This window comes from Perognathus longimembris, chromosome 1 (assembly GCF_023159225.1).
Source record: "Perognathus longimembris pacificus isolate PPM17 chromosome 1, ASM2315922v1, whole genome shotgun sequence".
NCBI lineage: Eukaryota > Metazoa > Chordata > Mammalia > Rodentia > Heteromyidae > Perognathus > Perognathus longimembris.
Genome location: NC_063161.1, coordinates 162,147,920 through 162,161,180, shown reverse-complemented (window position 1 = coordinate 162,161,180; position 13,261 = coordinate 162,147,920). Strand labels below are relative to the sequence as shown.

Here is a 13,261-nt window from a genome sequence, read left to right as displayed (position 1 = left end):
GAGGGCCTGGGAGGGGAGGGGAGAGCAGGGCCTGGGAGGGGAGAGGGGAGGAGGGCCTGGCAGGGGAGAGGGGAGGAGGGCCTGGCAGGGGAGGGGAGAACAGGGCCGGGGAGGGGAGAGGAGGGTCTGGGAGGGTAGAGGAGAGGCGGGCTGGGCTGAAGGCCTGAAGGCTGGGCAGGGGCGGCAGTGCGCACAGGCCAGGCCCCGGCGTGCCTCCAGCCCCGCACACCATGCTGTGTGTTAAACATGGCAGGCAGGGCTTCCATCCGCCTGCTGGGGCTCTGCCCCGTGCAGGGCAGGTGGGGGTCAGGGGGGAGGAGAGGGCAGGGGAGGGGGCGGCAGGGATTACTGGCCTCAGCGTTACCCTCACCTCCCACACCTGCCCTGGGCAACGGCAGCGACCGCCCGCCTCGGCGGGCCATCTGCACCGCAGCCCCTACACAGGCCCGTGGGCTTTTTTGCTTATTTATTGAAAACAAACATCTGTGCGCTATATACAGGTCCGGCTCCCAGATGGGTGGCGGGCAGGGGCCAAGCTGGAGGGGAGAGCGGGGACGGCTGGAGGGGGAGGAGAGGGGATGGGCCCCGCCCCTGAGCGGCAGGGCCCGCGTCGCCGTTCCTGCTACTCTACAGGGGCACCGCAGCCCCATCCCCGGCTGCCCGGCGGGGGGGGGGGGGGGATCCCTTCTTGTTCAGCCACGCGAGCTGGCCCGCCCCGCTGCCTGCCGCTCCGGCTCCGACCGCAAGGCTCCCGCATCCGCCGTCAGCGCAGGAAGCCGGTGTGGGCCTCCGGGTGTGGGCCTCCGGGTGTGGGCCTCCGGGCCTGGCCAGCCTCGGGACTCGGGAGAGGGGGCGGGCGTCTGCCCGGGGCGGCCCACGTTGCCCTCGGACGGTGGGCGGAGCTGGGCAGGACGGGGGCCAGGCTAGGCCCCGAGGCTTTAAGGCAAAGCGGGGTGAGGGTGTGTGCGGCCCAGGGCTGGGCCGGCCTTTGGCACGAGGAGGGAGGACGTCGGCAGGAACCGCGGGGCGGGGCGGAGGACGGCGCTGGGCTGGAGGGCGCGAAGCCCCTGGTCTCGAGCGCTCGCTCCGAGCGTTCCTCTCCGGGGCCGGGCAGGTGTGCGCGGGGAGCGAGCGGGGCCTCCGCCGCCGCCCGGCTCCCCTCCCCGTCGCATCCGTCAGCAGAGCGTGTCCGTGTTGAAGGAGAGCTGGGCCTGGGGGACGGCAAGCGGGGTGGGCCACCAGACGACACCTCGCCTCCGCGGGGGGTGGGGGTGGGGGTGGGGGCGCACGCAGCCGGGCCCCTGGCCTGGACGCCAGACCTCTCCACCCAGCCCTGTCGTAGCCCCTGGCTCCTCCGGTGGCCTCGCGCGTGGCCACTCGGTCCCCGTGTCTCCGATGTCCACAGAACCGGGTCCCCTCCTCCCCCCAGCTCTGATCCGCCAAGCTCCCAGCATTTCTGAGCTCTGCGTCTGGCCTCTTCTCTTCCCAACCTGCTTCCCCTGACCGCTACAGGCCTCGGCTACTGCAAGTCCTCCTCCGTCTCCAGCCGGTGGGCAGCAGGTATGAATATCCTGGCCAGTTCTTCCCACCTGTCTTTCTGTGGGGGCTCCACCCGGTCAGGCCCCACGGCAGCGGGGACCCCCGCCCGGTCAGGCCCCACGGCAGCAGCGTGGCCCGCTTACCCGCTCCTCCTCGAAGCTGATGAGGCCCTCGTCCTCTGTGTCCAGGTCCTCGGGCTCGTCTGTCACCAGCGCCCGGAGCTCCGTGGGGGCTGGCCGGGGCCTCAGCAGGCTCAGCAGGCGGCCCAGAGGGGAGCGCAGGGCAGAGGGAGGCTCCGACTCCTGCTGCTCCAGGTTGTCACTCTGCTTCTTCGCGAAGTTCACAAACACCTGAGGAGCGGCAGCGGGTGGCGGGAGGGGACAGATGGGCAGCGAGGGCAGAGGAGGAGGACAGCTCCCGCCCCCCCCCACCCCGATGACTCACGTTGTCCAGGGTGGTCTGGCTGACGGAGTAGTCCTCGATCCCCAGCACGCCCACCACCTGCTCCATCTTGCTGAAGACCTGGGCCAGTGACACGTGCTCCGACTTGAGCTGGTACTGCACCTTGGTGTGGTGCCGCTCCTGGGGAGGGGCGAGGTGGGCATCGGGGATGTCAGAGCCCCTGCCCCCCCCCCCCGCCCGCGCCCCAGAGGCAGCCCCGCCCACCTTGAGCAGGGCCTCCGGGAAGTTCCGGTTGAAGAAGCACACCACGTCCTTGACGTTCTGGCTGCACTTGGTCCTCACCGTGATCATGTAGCCGTCTCCAAACCTGGCGGCACACACCCGTGGCCAGGAGCCCTGTGCGGGGCGCCCCTCCCCCCCCCCCCGCCCTACCGAGGCCCCGGCCCCTCACCTGTTCTTCAGGTGCTGGATGCTGCCCAGGCAGCGCAGACGTCCGTTCACCATGATGGCTAGCCGCGTGCACAGGGCCTCGCACTCCTCCATGCTAGACGGGCAGACAGAGGCTGGCACCGGAGGGGGCTGCAGGGGACGCGGCGGGGAGGGGGGAGGGGGAGGGGGAGCCACCTGTGCGACGTCAGCACCACCGAGCGCCCCGTTTTGATGAGGTCCAGGATGAGGTTCCACAGGAAGCGCCGCGCCTTGGGGTCCATGCCGGTGGTGGGCTCGTCCTGGGGAGGGGCCGGTCAGTCGCCGCCGGGCTGCCCCCTGGCGTGGCCCGCCGGGAGGGCTGCGGGGGGGGCACCCTCCCCCGACCAGGCTTACCAGGAAGATGAAGGCGGGGTACCCGATGAGCGCGATGGCCGTGGACAGCTTCCGCTTGTTCCCGCCGCTGTAGGTGCCCGCGGGCTTGTCGGCGTACTTGGTCAGCTCCAGCTTCTCCAGGGCCCACTTCACCACCTGGCGGGGCCGACGGCAGGCAGGCGTGGCTGGGGCTCACCCGGGGCCCCGCGGGGGCGCGCCCGGCCCCGCCCCGCCCCCAGCGCCTCGTCCTCCCCGCGCACAAGCTGTGCAGGCCCGCCTCGCCGCCGGCCCCGCCCCCAGGCCCCGCCCCCAGGCCCCGCCCCCAGCGTCTCGTCCTCCCCGCGCACAAGCTGTGCAGGCCCGCCTCGCCGCCGGCCCCGCCCCCAGCGCCTCGTCCTCCCCGCGCACAAGCTGTGCAGGCCCGACTCCCCGATGGCCCCGCCCCCAGGCCCCGCCCCCAGCGCCTCGTCCTCCAGGCCCCGCCCCCGATCCCGCCCCCGCGCCGCCGGCCCCGCCCCCCGCACCCGCTCCTCGTCTTTCCAGGGGATGCCGCGCAGGCGCGTGTACAGCTGCAGGTGCTCGCGGGCCGTGAGCTCGTCGAACAGGGCGTCGAACTGCGGGCAGTAGCCGAGGCTCTGCTGCACCTGGAGCAGCTCCTTCAGCACGCTGGGGACACAGGGCCGTCAGCTCCGGGGGCCGGCGCCCCGCCGCCCGCGCCTCCCGCCCCTCCCTCCCCCTCCCCGCACCTGTGCCCGTTGACGAAGGCCTCGCCCCCCGTCGTGCTCTCGTCCCCCGTCAGCATCTTGAAGGTGCTCGTCTTGCCCGCGCCGTTGACGCCCAGGAGGCCGAAGCACTCGCCGGGCCGCACGCCCAGGCACAGGCGGTCCACGGCCAGGATGCGGCCGATCTTCCGGGACTTGTACACCTGGCCGGGGAGCCGGCCCCTCAGTGCGGGGCCGGGGGCGGGGCGGGGGGGGGGGGGAAGGCCGGCCCCGCCACGGCCCAGCCTGCCCGCTCGTCTGGGCCCCCATCCCCGCCCCCGCGCCCCGCCCATCCCCGCGCCCCGCCCTGGCCCCGCCCCGCCCATCCCCGCGCCCCGCCCTGGCCCCGCCCATCCCCACGCCCCGCCCCCGCCGTGCCCGCGCCCCACCTGCGCCCCGCCCCGGCCGCGCCCCCACAGCCTCGGGCCCACCTTGGTGAGGTTCTCGATCTTGACCATGTCGTTGTCGGCGTCCCCACGAAGCACTCGCTGCCGCTCAGTGGCCACGTCCACGTCGTCCTCCACAGGCTTGGTGGACACGGGCGTGCGTCTACAGGGAGGGGGGCAGGGTCGGCCAGGGTGCCCCCTACCACCCATCCCTGCCAGTGCCCACTCAGCCCTCCCTGTGTGCCACGCGGGGGCGCCCGGCACCCCGCTCGCGGCTCCCCCACCCGGCACCCCCCCTCACGGCTCCCCCCACCCCCCCTCGCGGCCCCCCGCCCCCGCCCCCACTCACGGTGGCTGCCGCAAGAAGTTGTACTGGCACATGATTGTGAGAAGGAAGCCCACGACACCCTCCACGGTCATGGCCACCAGCCCTCGCGTGACAATGTCCCACTCGAACGGGGACTTCATCTTGTCAAACTGGCCTGCGGGGCAGCTGGCTCAGGGTCTGCGCGGGGCCGCACCCGGGCGTCCCCAGGTCAGCGGCTCCGGGTGCGGGCGAGGGGGAGCGCCGGGGGCCCCGCGCCGCCCGCACCCCGCACCCCGCACCCCGCACCCACCGATCTTGGCGTAGTACTCGTTGATGTACTCGTTGTAGGCCATCTCCATGAGCCCGTGGCCCAGGTTGTAGTTGGGGAAGATGAGGAAGCAGCTCTTTAGGTAGCTGTTGACGGCCTTCAGGTCCTGGGGGCCGGGACGGCCTCAGCACCGCCAGCCGGGCGGCTCCGCGCCGCTCCCGGCCCCGTGCCCCCCCTCGCGCCCCCCACCCCACCCCCACCCCCGCGCACCGACCTTGTCGTGCTCAAAGAGCTGCAGCAGGAAAGTGGCCACGGTGGCCGTGATGCCGATGAAGAGGTTGATGACGATGAGGAACACGTAAGCCGAGCTGGGGACCTCAAACCAGAAGGAGGCCGGGTACATGATGGGCGTAATGGACCACCTGTGGGCCGGCGGGCAGCGTTCACTGGGCAGCCCCGGCCGGCCCGCGCGCCCGCCCCGGCCCGGGCCGCCCCCTCCCACCTCGCCGGCCTGCCCCTTACCCATAGAGCAGGAACAAGGAGAGCACAGCCGGAAAGTTGGTGGGTGAGGTGTAGGCCGGAAGGTCGAAAACAAACAGGATGATGACACAGCAGGTAGCCGGGACCAGGTAGTTGAGCTGCCAAGACAGGGGTGGCAGCTGAGGGACGGGGGCGGGGGCGGGGGGCGGGGAAGGGGGACGGGGGTGCCGGGGATGTACCATGTCCCACACGTAGTTGGCCAGCCAGTAGGTGACGGGGTTGCAGCCGCTGACAAACTGTAGGTGCTTGGCCTTGGTGGACTTTTCGGCCACCAGGAAGACCACAAAGCTGGCCGGCACGAAGGACATGGCCACGATGATGAAGATGGCAATGACGACGTCAGTGCCTTGCAGCCTGGAGGGGGGTGGCGCTGAGCCCCACGGGGCGGCTGGGACCCTGGGGCACCGGCCCCGCCCCGCTCCACGGCCCCGCCCCATCCCACCCCACAGACAGCCCCGCCCCGCCCCGCCCCGCGTACAGGTAATCCAGAGAGAGGCTGGCGCTCGTCTTATTCATGGGGTGGTTGGTGACCGTGATGCCTGCACACACAGAGAACAGCCTCAGACCCTCAGCTCCTCCCACGCCGGCCCCACCTCGGGGCTCCCCTCTGCCCGCCCTGCCCCGTCGCCCCTGGACCCGCCTCCGCCCGCGCCACCCCCGCCCGCCCGGCCGGGGCTCACCATAGGCTGCCGGGTTGCCCTTGCTCTTGGGCAGGTTGGCACGCAGGATGGCGTTGTTGAGGCTGTTGAGGTAGGTGGGCATGCTGTGATAGCCCTTGTTATTATAGAGCACCTGTGGGAAGACGAGGCGCTCAGAGAGGCCCCCGGGCCCGGGTCCTCGCGGGGCGGGGCGGGGGGGCTGCGTCGGGGGGGGGGGAGAAGCGGGGCTGGGAGAGCCCCACAGGCCCGGCGCTCGCGGGCGGGGCCGGGGGCTGCATGCGGAGCCCCAGGACGGCCATTCACCTGCGCCGCCCTTCGCACTGCAATCTTCCGCACCATGGGTGGGGCCCGGGCGCCAAAGGAGGCAGGGATGGACTTCAGGACATTGCCAAAGGTGAGGGCCCCGTACCTAGCGGGCGGAGGGAAGGATGGTGAGGCCCTGCAGGCGGTGGCCTCCCCTCCCCTCGCCCCTGCAGGCGGTGGCCTCCCCTCCCCTCGCCCCTGCAGGCGGTGGCCTCCCCTCCCCTCACTCCTGCAGGCGGTGGCCTCCCCCCCCTCGTCCCTGCAGGCGGTGGCCTCCCCTCCCCTCCCCTCGTCCCTGCAGGCGGTGGCCTCCCCTCCCCTCGCCCCTGCAGGCGGTGGCCTCCCCTCCCCTCGCCCCTGCAGGCGGTGGCCTCCCCTCCCCTCACTCCTGCAGGCGGTGGCCTCCCCCCCCTCGTCCCTGCAGGCGGTGGCCTCCCCTCCCCTCCCCTCGTCCCTGCAGGCGGTGGCCTCCCCTCCCCTCACTCCTGCAGGCGGTGGCCTCCCCTCCCCTCGCCCCTGCAGGCGGTGGCCTCCCCTCCCCTCGTCCCTGCAGGCGGTGGCCTCCCCTCCCCTCACTCCTGCAGGCGGTGGCCTCCCCTCCCCTCGTCCCTGCAGGCGGTGGCCTCCCCTCCCCTCGCCCCTGCAGGCGGTGGCCTCCCCTCCCCTCGTCCCTGCAGGCGGTGGCCTCCCCTCCCCTCTGCAGGCGGTGGCCTCCCCTCCCCTCCCCTCGCCCCTGCAGGCGGTGGCCTCCCCTCCCCTCACCCCTGCAGGCGGTGGCCTCCCCTCCCCTCGCCCCTGCAGGCGGTGGCCTCCCACCCTCACCCCTGCAGGCGGTGGCCTCCCCTCCCCTCCCCTCGTCCCTGCAGGTGGTGGCCTCCCCTCGTCCCTGCAGGCGGTGGCCTCCCCTCCCCTCGCCCCTACAGGCGGTGGCCTCCCCTCCCCTCGTCCCTGCAGGCGGTGGCCTCCCCTCCCCTCGCCCCTACAGGCGGTGGCCTCCCCCCCCTCGTCCCTGCAGGTGGTGGCCTCCCCTCGTCCCTGCAGGTGGTGGCCTCCCCTCGCCCCTACAGGCGGTGGCCTCCCCCCCCTCGTCCCTGCAGGCGGTGGCCTCCCCTCCCCTCACCCCTGGCACTCACAGCCACTCACCGGTGCAGCCGGAAGCGGTCGGAAGTGAAGAGTAGGTACTCGGAGACATTGTGGCCGGTGATGTCCATCAGGATGTCACCCGTGACCACCCGCATCTGGGGCGGGTGTCCGCCCACACTGCTGGGGCAGGAGAAGCCGGTGCCCTGGGCAGAGCAGGTGCAGCGGACAGGCTCCCGAACCAGGCGTGGGAGAGAAGGTGCCGAGGTCCACGTCTCTGCGGACACAGCGCGGCGTGGTGAAATAAGCCGCTCTCGGCCCCCGCGGGGACTCCGCAGCCCTCCGGGGGCAGATACCTGGCCCGACGGGGGGTGGCAGAGAGGCGTTCCAGGCCTGCGGCGGGTCTTCATCTGAGGACAGGGGGGAGTCGGACGGGGCCGGCGAGGGTGGGGGCGGCACGAAGTTGGACAGCGGCAGCCCCTGGGTGAAGGACTCCAGGCACATGCTGTCGAAGAATCGGGCAGCCAGCAGGCGGGACTCCCCGCTGCTCAGATTCAGCGTGGGCCCCAGCGAGCCGTTGGCCGGAGACTTGAGCACGCAGGTCGCGCCCACGCCCGAGGGCAGCCGGAAGGTGCTCGCCAGCTGCTGGGGGCTGGCGTCGGGCGACAGCCGCAGTCTTGGGGTGTGAAGGCGAGTTAGGGGCCGTCGGACGCACATCCCTCCCTCGCCCCCGCCTGGGCGCCGGCCCCAGCCCTCGGGCCTCACCGGTACTCCCTGCGCTCCTCGTTGGCGTAGGGAATGAAGTTGCCGCGGGGCTGGGTGTAGTTGTGGTACTGGGAGGGGGACAGGACCAGCGGTGGCAGGTCACCTAGCAGGGGCACAGGAGCCCTGAGCGGGTGCCGGCGGCCTGCCCGCGGCCCCAGGCCTGCCCCCCTCCTCCTGGTAACAGAGGACAAGCGCTGGGGGTCTGACTGAGGCCTGGCAGAGGGTGCAGACCGGGACTCATCAGGACCGATGCTGGCTCCGCCCTGCCCCACTGGCTCCGCCCACCCTGCAGGCCCCGCCCACCGCGTCTCTGGTCAGGTGCTGGCCCCGCCTCCCCTGCTGGCCCCGCCCCCTCCCTCTTCCCTGCCCCGGGCCGTACCTATCTCGGGGACCGAGAGTGCCACCGTCATGGCCACACAGACAAAGAAGGCCGGCAGCAGGATCTGCGAGCACAGCGCCTTGGAGTTGCGGCGGGCACAGTGGAAGCGCTTGACCAGGAGGCCATGGAACTGGCGCCCCTTCAGCCACCAGCCCTCCAGCTTGTGGCTGCCCTGGCCCACCCGCGTGAGGACCTCGGCCTCCGCCTCTGCAGGGAGGGAGACGGGGCTGAGCGGCGGCTCCGCGCAGCCCTCGGGAGGCCTCCCCGGCGCCCGCCTCCTCCCGCACCTTGCAAGCTGACATTATCTGGGTCCTGCAGGTTATCAAAAAGGGGGCGGTAATCGCCATAGACATCGGTGTAGCCAGCTCCCTCGTCACCACGGGCGGAGCCCCCCGAGGACGCCGACTGCAGCGACGCCTGTGACCGGGCCAGCTCCGCACACCGGGCCAGGTTACCAGCCTGCTCCTCCCGGGACACTGGGCCCTCCGCCCCGGGCAGCGCGTCCTTCCTGGATTCCTTCACATCTGCACACCGGAGGGGTCAGGGCGAGAGGGACGGGGACCGAGGGCTCAGAGCCACCTGCTCCCGCCCCGCCCGGGCGGCTCCCGGTCCCCGCCGCCCACCCGGGACCCTAGCCCCCTGACCTGACCTGGCCGCCGTTCCCAGCCACCGGGGACCCCGGGCTGACGCTGAGGAGCCCCGGTCCCTCGCTCCCACCCAGGGCGGGGCGGCGTGAGGCCCCCCGCTCCCCGAAGCCCCGGCTGCCCGGGGGCCCTCACCCGCCTCGCTGTTCTCCAGGGACTGGTCCTCCTCGGACACCTTGAGGAACACCTCCTCCAGCGTCGTGTCCATCAGCCCGAAGCTGCTCAGGTGCAGCGCATCCAGACTGTGCTCTAGGTGCTGAGCGGGCGGCGGCGGTAAGTCCCGAGCCGGCGGGCGGTCCTCCCCCTCCCCCGGCCCCCCGCCCCCCGCCCTCAGCCCGCGCACCTGGAAGAGACGCTCAAAGGCGCCCTTCTTGGCGGCCTCGCTGGGCAGGATGTAGGAGAGCTCCGTGCTGGTGTCTGAGACCAGCACACAGGAGGCCACGTGCTTGCGGATGAACTGGGACACTTGGGGCTCCAGGCAGCTGCTCAGCGGGGCCCGGCCTGGGGGGCTGGAGGCCAGCCCTGGCTCTGGGGGTGGAATGGGATGGGGGCGTTCACTGGGTGCTGAAGGGTTTTGGATGAGCGCACAGCCAGGTCAGGAGGGGGCGGGGGGGGGGGTCCGGGCACCCAGGGCCGGGTGGGAGGAGGGTGCGGGGCGGCTCGACCCCGGGGGCCCAGGTGGGGGGGCCCCGAGGCAGGGCGGCCCTTGGTGCGGGCACAGACCTTGGGGAGCGCCGGGCTCCGCAGGACGCTTGACCAGGGTGAGGCGGTAGCCGTCGCCGTAGGCGCCCTTGAGGAAGAGCGGGGAGCCGCAGCACTTGAGCTTCCCGTGGGAGATGATGGCGATGCGGTCCCCCAGCAGGTCGGCCTCGTCCATGTGGTGCGTGGACAGGAGGATGGTGCGGCCTGGGGCAGGGGCACGGGGGCCGTGAGGGGCGGGCGGCGGGGGGGGGGGGGGGGGACGCGTGGGGCGCGCCGCCCGGGCCAGCCGGGCCCCGCTCACCAGGCTTGTACTTCAGGATGAGGTCCCAGATGGCCCTGCGCGCGTAGGGGTCGACGCCCGCGGTGGGCTCGTCCAGGATGATGGCGCGGGAGCCCCCCACGAACGCGATGGCCACCGACAGCTTGCGCTTCATCCCGCCGGACAGCGTCTGGACCAGCGAGTGCCGCTTGTTGGAGAGCTCCAGGTCCTCGATCATCCTAGGGACCACGGGGGTGGGGGATGGAGAGGGCCGGGGGCCCCGCCCTCCCTCCCCCGGGGCCCCGCCCTCCGCCTCCCCCCCCCCCCCCCCCCGCGCCCGGCCCCACCCACTTGTCCATCTCCTTGTGGACCTCCTCCTGCGCCATGCTCTTCAGCCGGGAGTAGAACCAGAGGTGCTCCTCCACGGTGAGCCGGTCGAAGAGCACGTTGTGCTGCGGGCACATGCCCAGGTTCTTGCGGATCGCGTCCATGTCCGTGCGAATGTCGTGCCCGTAGATGGTGGCCGACCCCGACGTGGGCGGGAACAGGCCCGTCAGGATGGACCTGGGCGGGCACACAGGGTGGTGACCCCGGCCACCGGGCGGCAGCCACCCACCCCCGGGCCAGGGTCTCCTCTCGCGAGACACTCACATGGTGGTGGTCTTGCCCGCCCCGTTGTGGCCCAGGAAGGAGACCACCTGGTTCTCGTAGAGGTTGAGGCTCAGCTTGTTCAGGGCCAGCTTCTTGTCGTCCTTGTACACCTTGGTGAGCCTGTCCACGCACACCACCAGCGGCAGGTGGGTGGGCTCTTCCTCCATGCCCCGCGCCTCCTCTGTGCCAGGGCTGTGGTTAGCGGGACGGGGCCCCCCCGCCGCCCCTGCTCCACCCCCCCCCCCCGCCGCCCCACCTCACCGAAGCGCCGGCTCTCCATGGCACAGGCCTGGTCCTCCTCCGTGACGCTGAGGTGGGGGGCCCGCGCCCACGGCCAGCTCCACTCCCACGTCTCTGTGCGCCCGCTGCCCAGCCAGTAGGACTTCTGCAGGGGGAAGTACCAGGGCCGGGGCAGCCCATACATGCCTGGGGGGGTGGGGAGGGGAGGTTGACGTGGGCCCGAAGAGGGGACGCCCCCCCCCCGGGGCCCCAGGGGACATGCTTCGCCCACGGGGCCTCCCCCTGCACGCGGGAGGAGGTCCAGAGAAGCACCCCCCACCAGCCTCTCCCCACCCCCGCGGACCGCCGGTACCTGGGTGCACGGCCTCGATGTACCACGTGAGCGCGCCGTACACCACGGCGTCCACCATCAGCATGGTGACCGCCAGCAGGAGGTTGAAGTCGTCCCCCTCCACCGGGGACCGGCTGAACGTGTGCCACTGGATGCCGACGCCCGCGACCTCGTACAGCGCGAAGTACTTGGAGCCCAGGCCGAAGGCCGTGGTGGACATCAGGGACTGAGGAGACAGCGGCGTCAGCGGTGGGCCGAGGGGCGGGCGCCCCCGCGCCAGGCCGGCCGGGCCCCCGCCGCGGCCCCAGGGCGGCGCCCCGGCCGCGGCGCTTACCGCGATGCACTTCTCGAAGGCCGTGATCTTGTCGTGCGCCACCTCCTCCCGGATGGCCACGTACATGTAGGGCACGTAGCTCAGGAAGTAGATGATGCCGCCACAGGCGGAGGCCAGCTTGGCCTTGGAGTACAGCACGGACACCAGGAAGCTGGGGGGGGGGTCCCACAGGCCTCAGCCCCGCGACCCCCGGCCCCCGGCCCCGCACCCCCGAGCCCACTCCCGCCGGACGGCGCCCGGGGCCCGGGCCGATTCCGCCATCTCGCCGGCGCTCACCAGAACATGATGGTGGCCACGGCGTAGACGGCCAGGAAGAGCCAGATGATGGCCACGTGGCTGTGCATGAGCACCTGGCCGTACTTGAGGATGGCGGTGAGCGCCGTCACCGAGATGGACAGCTGCACAAAGCCCGTGATGAACCAGGCCACCCAGTGCACCGCGTTGTTCAGGCCCATGGTCTTCATCACCTGCGGGTGGGCGCAGGCGCGGCACCGTGGGGCAGGGGCACCCCGAGCGCGGCCCCGGCCCCCCCAAGCGCGCGGCCAGGCGTGCCCGCGCGTGCCCGGGGCCCCCACCTCCTTGAGCCGGTGCTCCTTCTCGGCCACGATGTGCTGGATGGTCATGGCCACCGAGTAGACCCAGGAGATCACCATGCAGAGCGGCATCATGTGCTCGATGACGAACAGGAAGCTGGGGGGGGGGGCAGCGTGGAGGGGAGCAGGAGGGGGGCGGGCGTGAGGGGGGCAGGCGTGGGAGGGTTCAGGTGGGAGGGGGCAGGTGCTGGGCAGGCGTGGGAGGGTTCAGGTGGGAAGGGCAGGTGCTGGGCAGGCGTGGGAGGGTTCAGGTGGGAGGGGGCGGGTGCTGGGCAGGCGTGGGGGGGGTCCTGTGGGAGGGGGCGGGTGCTGGGCAGGCGTGGGGGGTCCTGTGGGAGCGGGCGGGTGCTGGGCAGGCATGTGGGGGGTCCTGTGGGAGCGGGCGGGTGCTGGGCAGGCGTGGGGGGGGTCCTGTGGGAGGGGGCGGGTGCTGGGCAGGCGTGGGGGGGGGTCCTGTGGGAGGGGGCGGGTGCTGGGCAGGCGTGGGGGGTCCTGTGGGAGCGGGCGGGTGCTGGGCAGGCGTGGGAGGGTTCAGGTGAGCAGGGGCAGGTGCTGGGCAGGCAGGGGGGTGTCCTGTGGGAGGGGGCGGGTGCTGGGCTGGCGTGGGGGGGTCCTGTGGGAACGGGCGGGTGCTGGGCAGGCGTGGGAGGGTTCAGGTGGGAAGGGGCAGGTGCTGGGCAGGCGTGGGGGGGGGGTCCTGTGGGAGGGGGCGGGTGCTGGGCAGGCATGGGAGGGGGCGGGTGCTGGGCAGGCGTGGGGGGGGGGTCCTGTGGCAGGCGTGGGGAGGGTTCAGGTGGGAAGGGGCAGGTGCTGGGCAGGCGTGGGAGGGTTCAGGTGGGAAGGGGCGGGTGCTGGGCAGGTGTGTGGGGGTCCTGTGGGAACGGGCGGGTGCTGGGCAGGCATGGGGGGGTCCTGTGGGAGGGGGCGGGTACTGGGCAAGCATGTGGGGGGTCCTGTGGGAGCGGCGGGTGCTGGGCAGGCGTGGGAGGGTTCAGGTGGGAAGGGCGGGTGCTGGGCAGGTGTGTGGGGGTCCTGTGGGAACGGGCGGGTGCTGGGCAGGCATGGGGGGGTCCTGTGGGAGGGGGTGGGTACTGGGCAAGCATGTGGGGGGTCCTGTGGGAGCGGCGGGTGCTGGGCAGGCGTGGGAGGGTTCAGGTGGGAAGGGGCGGGTGCTGGGCAGGCGTGGGAGGGTTCAGGTGGGAGGGGGCAGGTGCTGGGCAGGCGTGGGGGGTCCTGTGGGAGGGGGCGGGGCTCCACACGGAGCCCAAGTCCAGGGTCGTCCCCCCCCACTCACTCATCGCGGGTGTAGCAGGGGTA

General features: G+C 72.7%; 1 protein-coding gene across 1 annotated transcript in view; it reads right to left on the bottom strand.

Moving 5' to 3' along the window:
• Positions 1-449: 449 nt before the first annotated feature.
• The window catches only part of Abca2 (ATP binding cassette subfamily A member 2), a 13,493-nt gene continuing 681 nt past the window's right edge, over positions 450-13,261 (bottom strand). The window contains exons 2-36 of the mRNA XM_048349118.1: positions 13,239-13,257; positions 11,927-12,041; positions 11,628-11,818; positions 11,352-11,502; positions 11,039-11,243; positions 10,708-10,872; positions 10,447-10,627; positions 10,147-10,359; positions 9,838-10,034; positions 9,558-9,740; positions 9,178-9,362; positions 8,970-9,090; positions 8,478-8,714; positions 8,191-8,397; positions 7,812-7,914; positions 7,403-7,722; positions 7,110-7,323; positions 5,967-6,072; positions 5,685-5,796; positions 5,483-5,543; positions 5,184-5,358; positions 4,987-5,102; positions 4,739-4,886; positions 4,507-4,630; positions 4,239-4,371; positions 3,935-4,052; positions 3,489-3,667; positions 3,267-3,408; positions 2,764-2,898; positions 2,566-2,669; positions 2,393-2,485; positions 2,206-2,308; positions 1,984-2,121; positions 1,683-1,889; positions 450-1,211 (exon numbers count right to left, since the gene is read on the bottom strand). Coding sequence (XP_048205075.1) covers positions 1,176-1,211; positions 1,683-1,889; positions 1,984-2,121; positions 2,206-2,308; positions 2,393-2,485; positions 2,566-2,669; positions 2,764-2,898; positions 3,267-3,408; positions 3,489-3,667; positions 3,935-4,052; positions 4,239-4,371; positions 4,507-4,630; positions 4,739-4,886; positions 4,987-5,102; positions 5,184-5,358; positions 5,483-5,543; positions 5,685-5,796; positions 5,967-6,072; positions 7,110-7,323; positions 7,403-7,722; positions 7,812-7,914; positions 8,191-8,397; positions 8,478-8,714; positions 8,970-9,090; positions 9,178-9,362; positions 9,558-9,740; positions 9,838-10,034; positions 10,147-10,359; positions 10,447-10,627; positions 10,708-10,872; positions 11,039-11,243; positions 11,352-11,502; positions 11,628-11,818; positions 11,927-12,041; positions 13,239-13,257 — 5,237 coding nt within the window. The 3' untranslated portion in view covers positions 450-1,175. The remainder of the gene's footprint in view (positions 1,212-1,682; positions 1,890-1,983; positions 2,122-2,205; positions 2,309-2,392; positions 2,486-2,565; positions 2,670-2,763; positions 2,899-3,266; positions 3,409-3,488; positions 3,668-3,934; positions 4,053-4,238; positions 4,372-4,506; positions 4,631-4,738; positions 4,887-4,986; positions 5,103-5,183; positions 5,359-5,482; positions 5,544-5,684; positions 5,797-5,966; positions 6,073-7,109; positions 7,324-7,402; positions 7,723-7,811; positions 7,915-8,190; positions 8,398-8,477; positions 8,715-8,969; positions 9,091-9,177; positions 9,363-9,557; positions 9,741-9,837; positions 10,035-10,146; positions 10,360-10,446; positions 10,628-10,707; positions 10,873-11,038; positions 11,244-11,351; positions 11,503-11,627; positions 11,819-11,926; positions 12,042-13,238; positions 13,258-13,261) is intronic.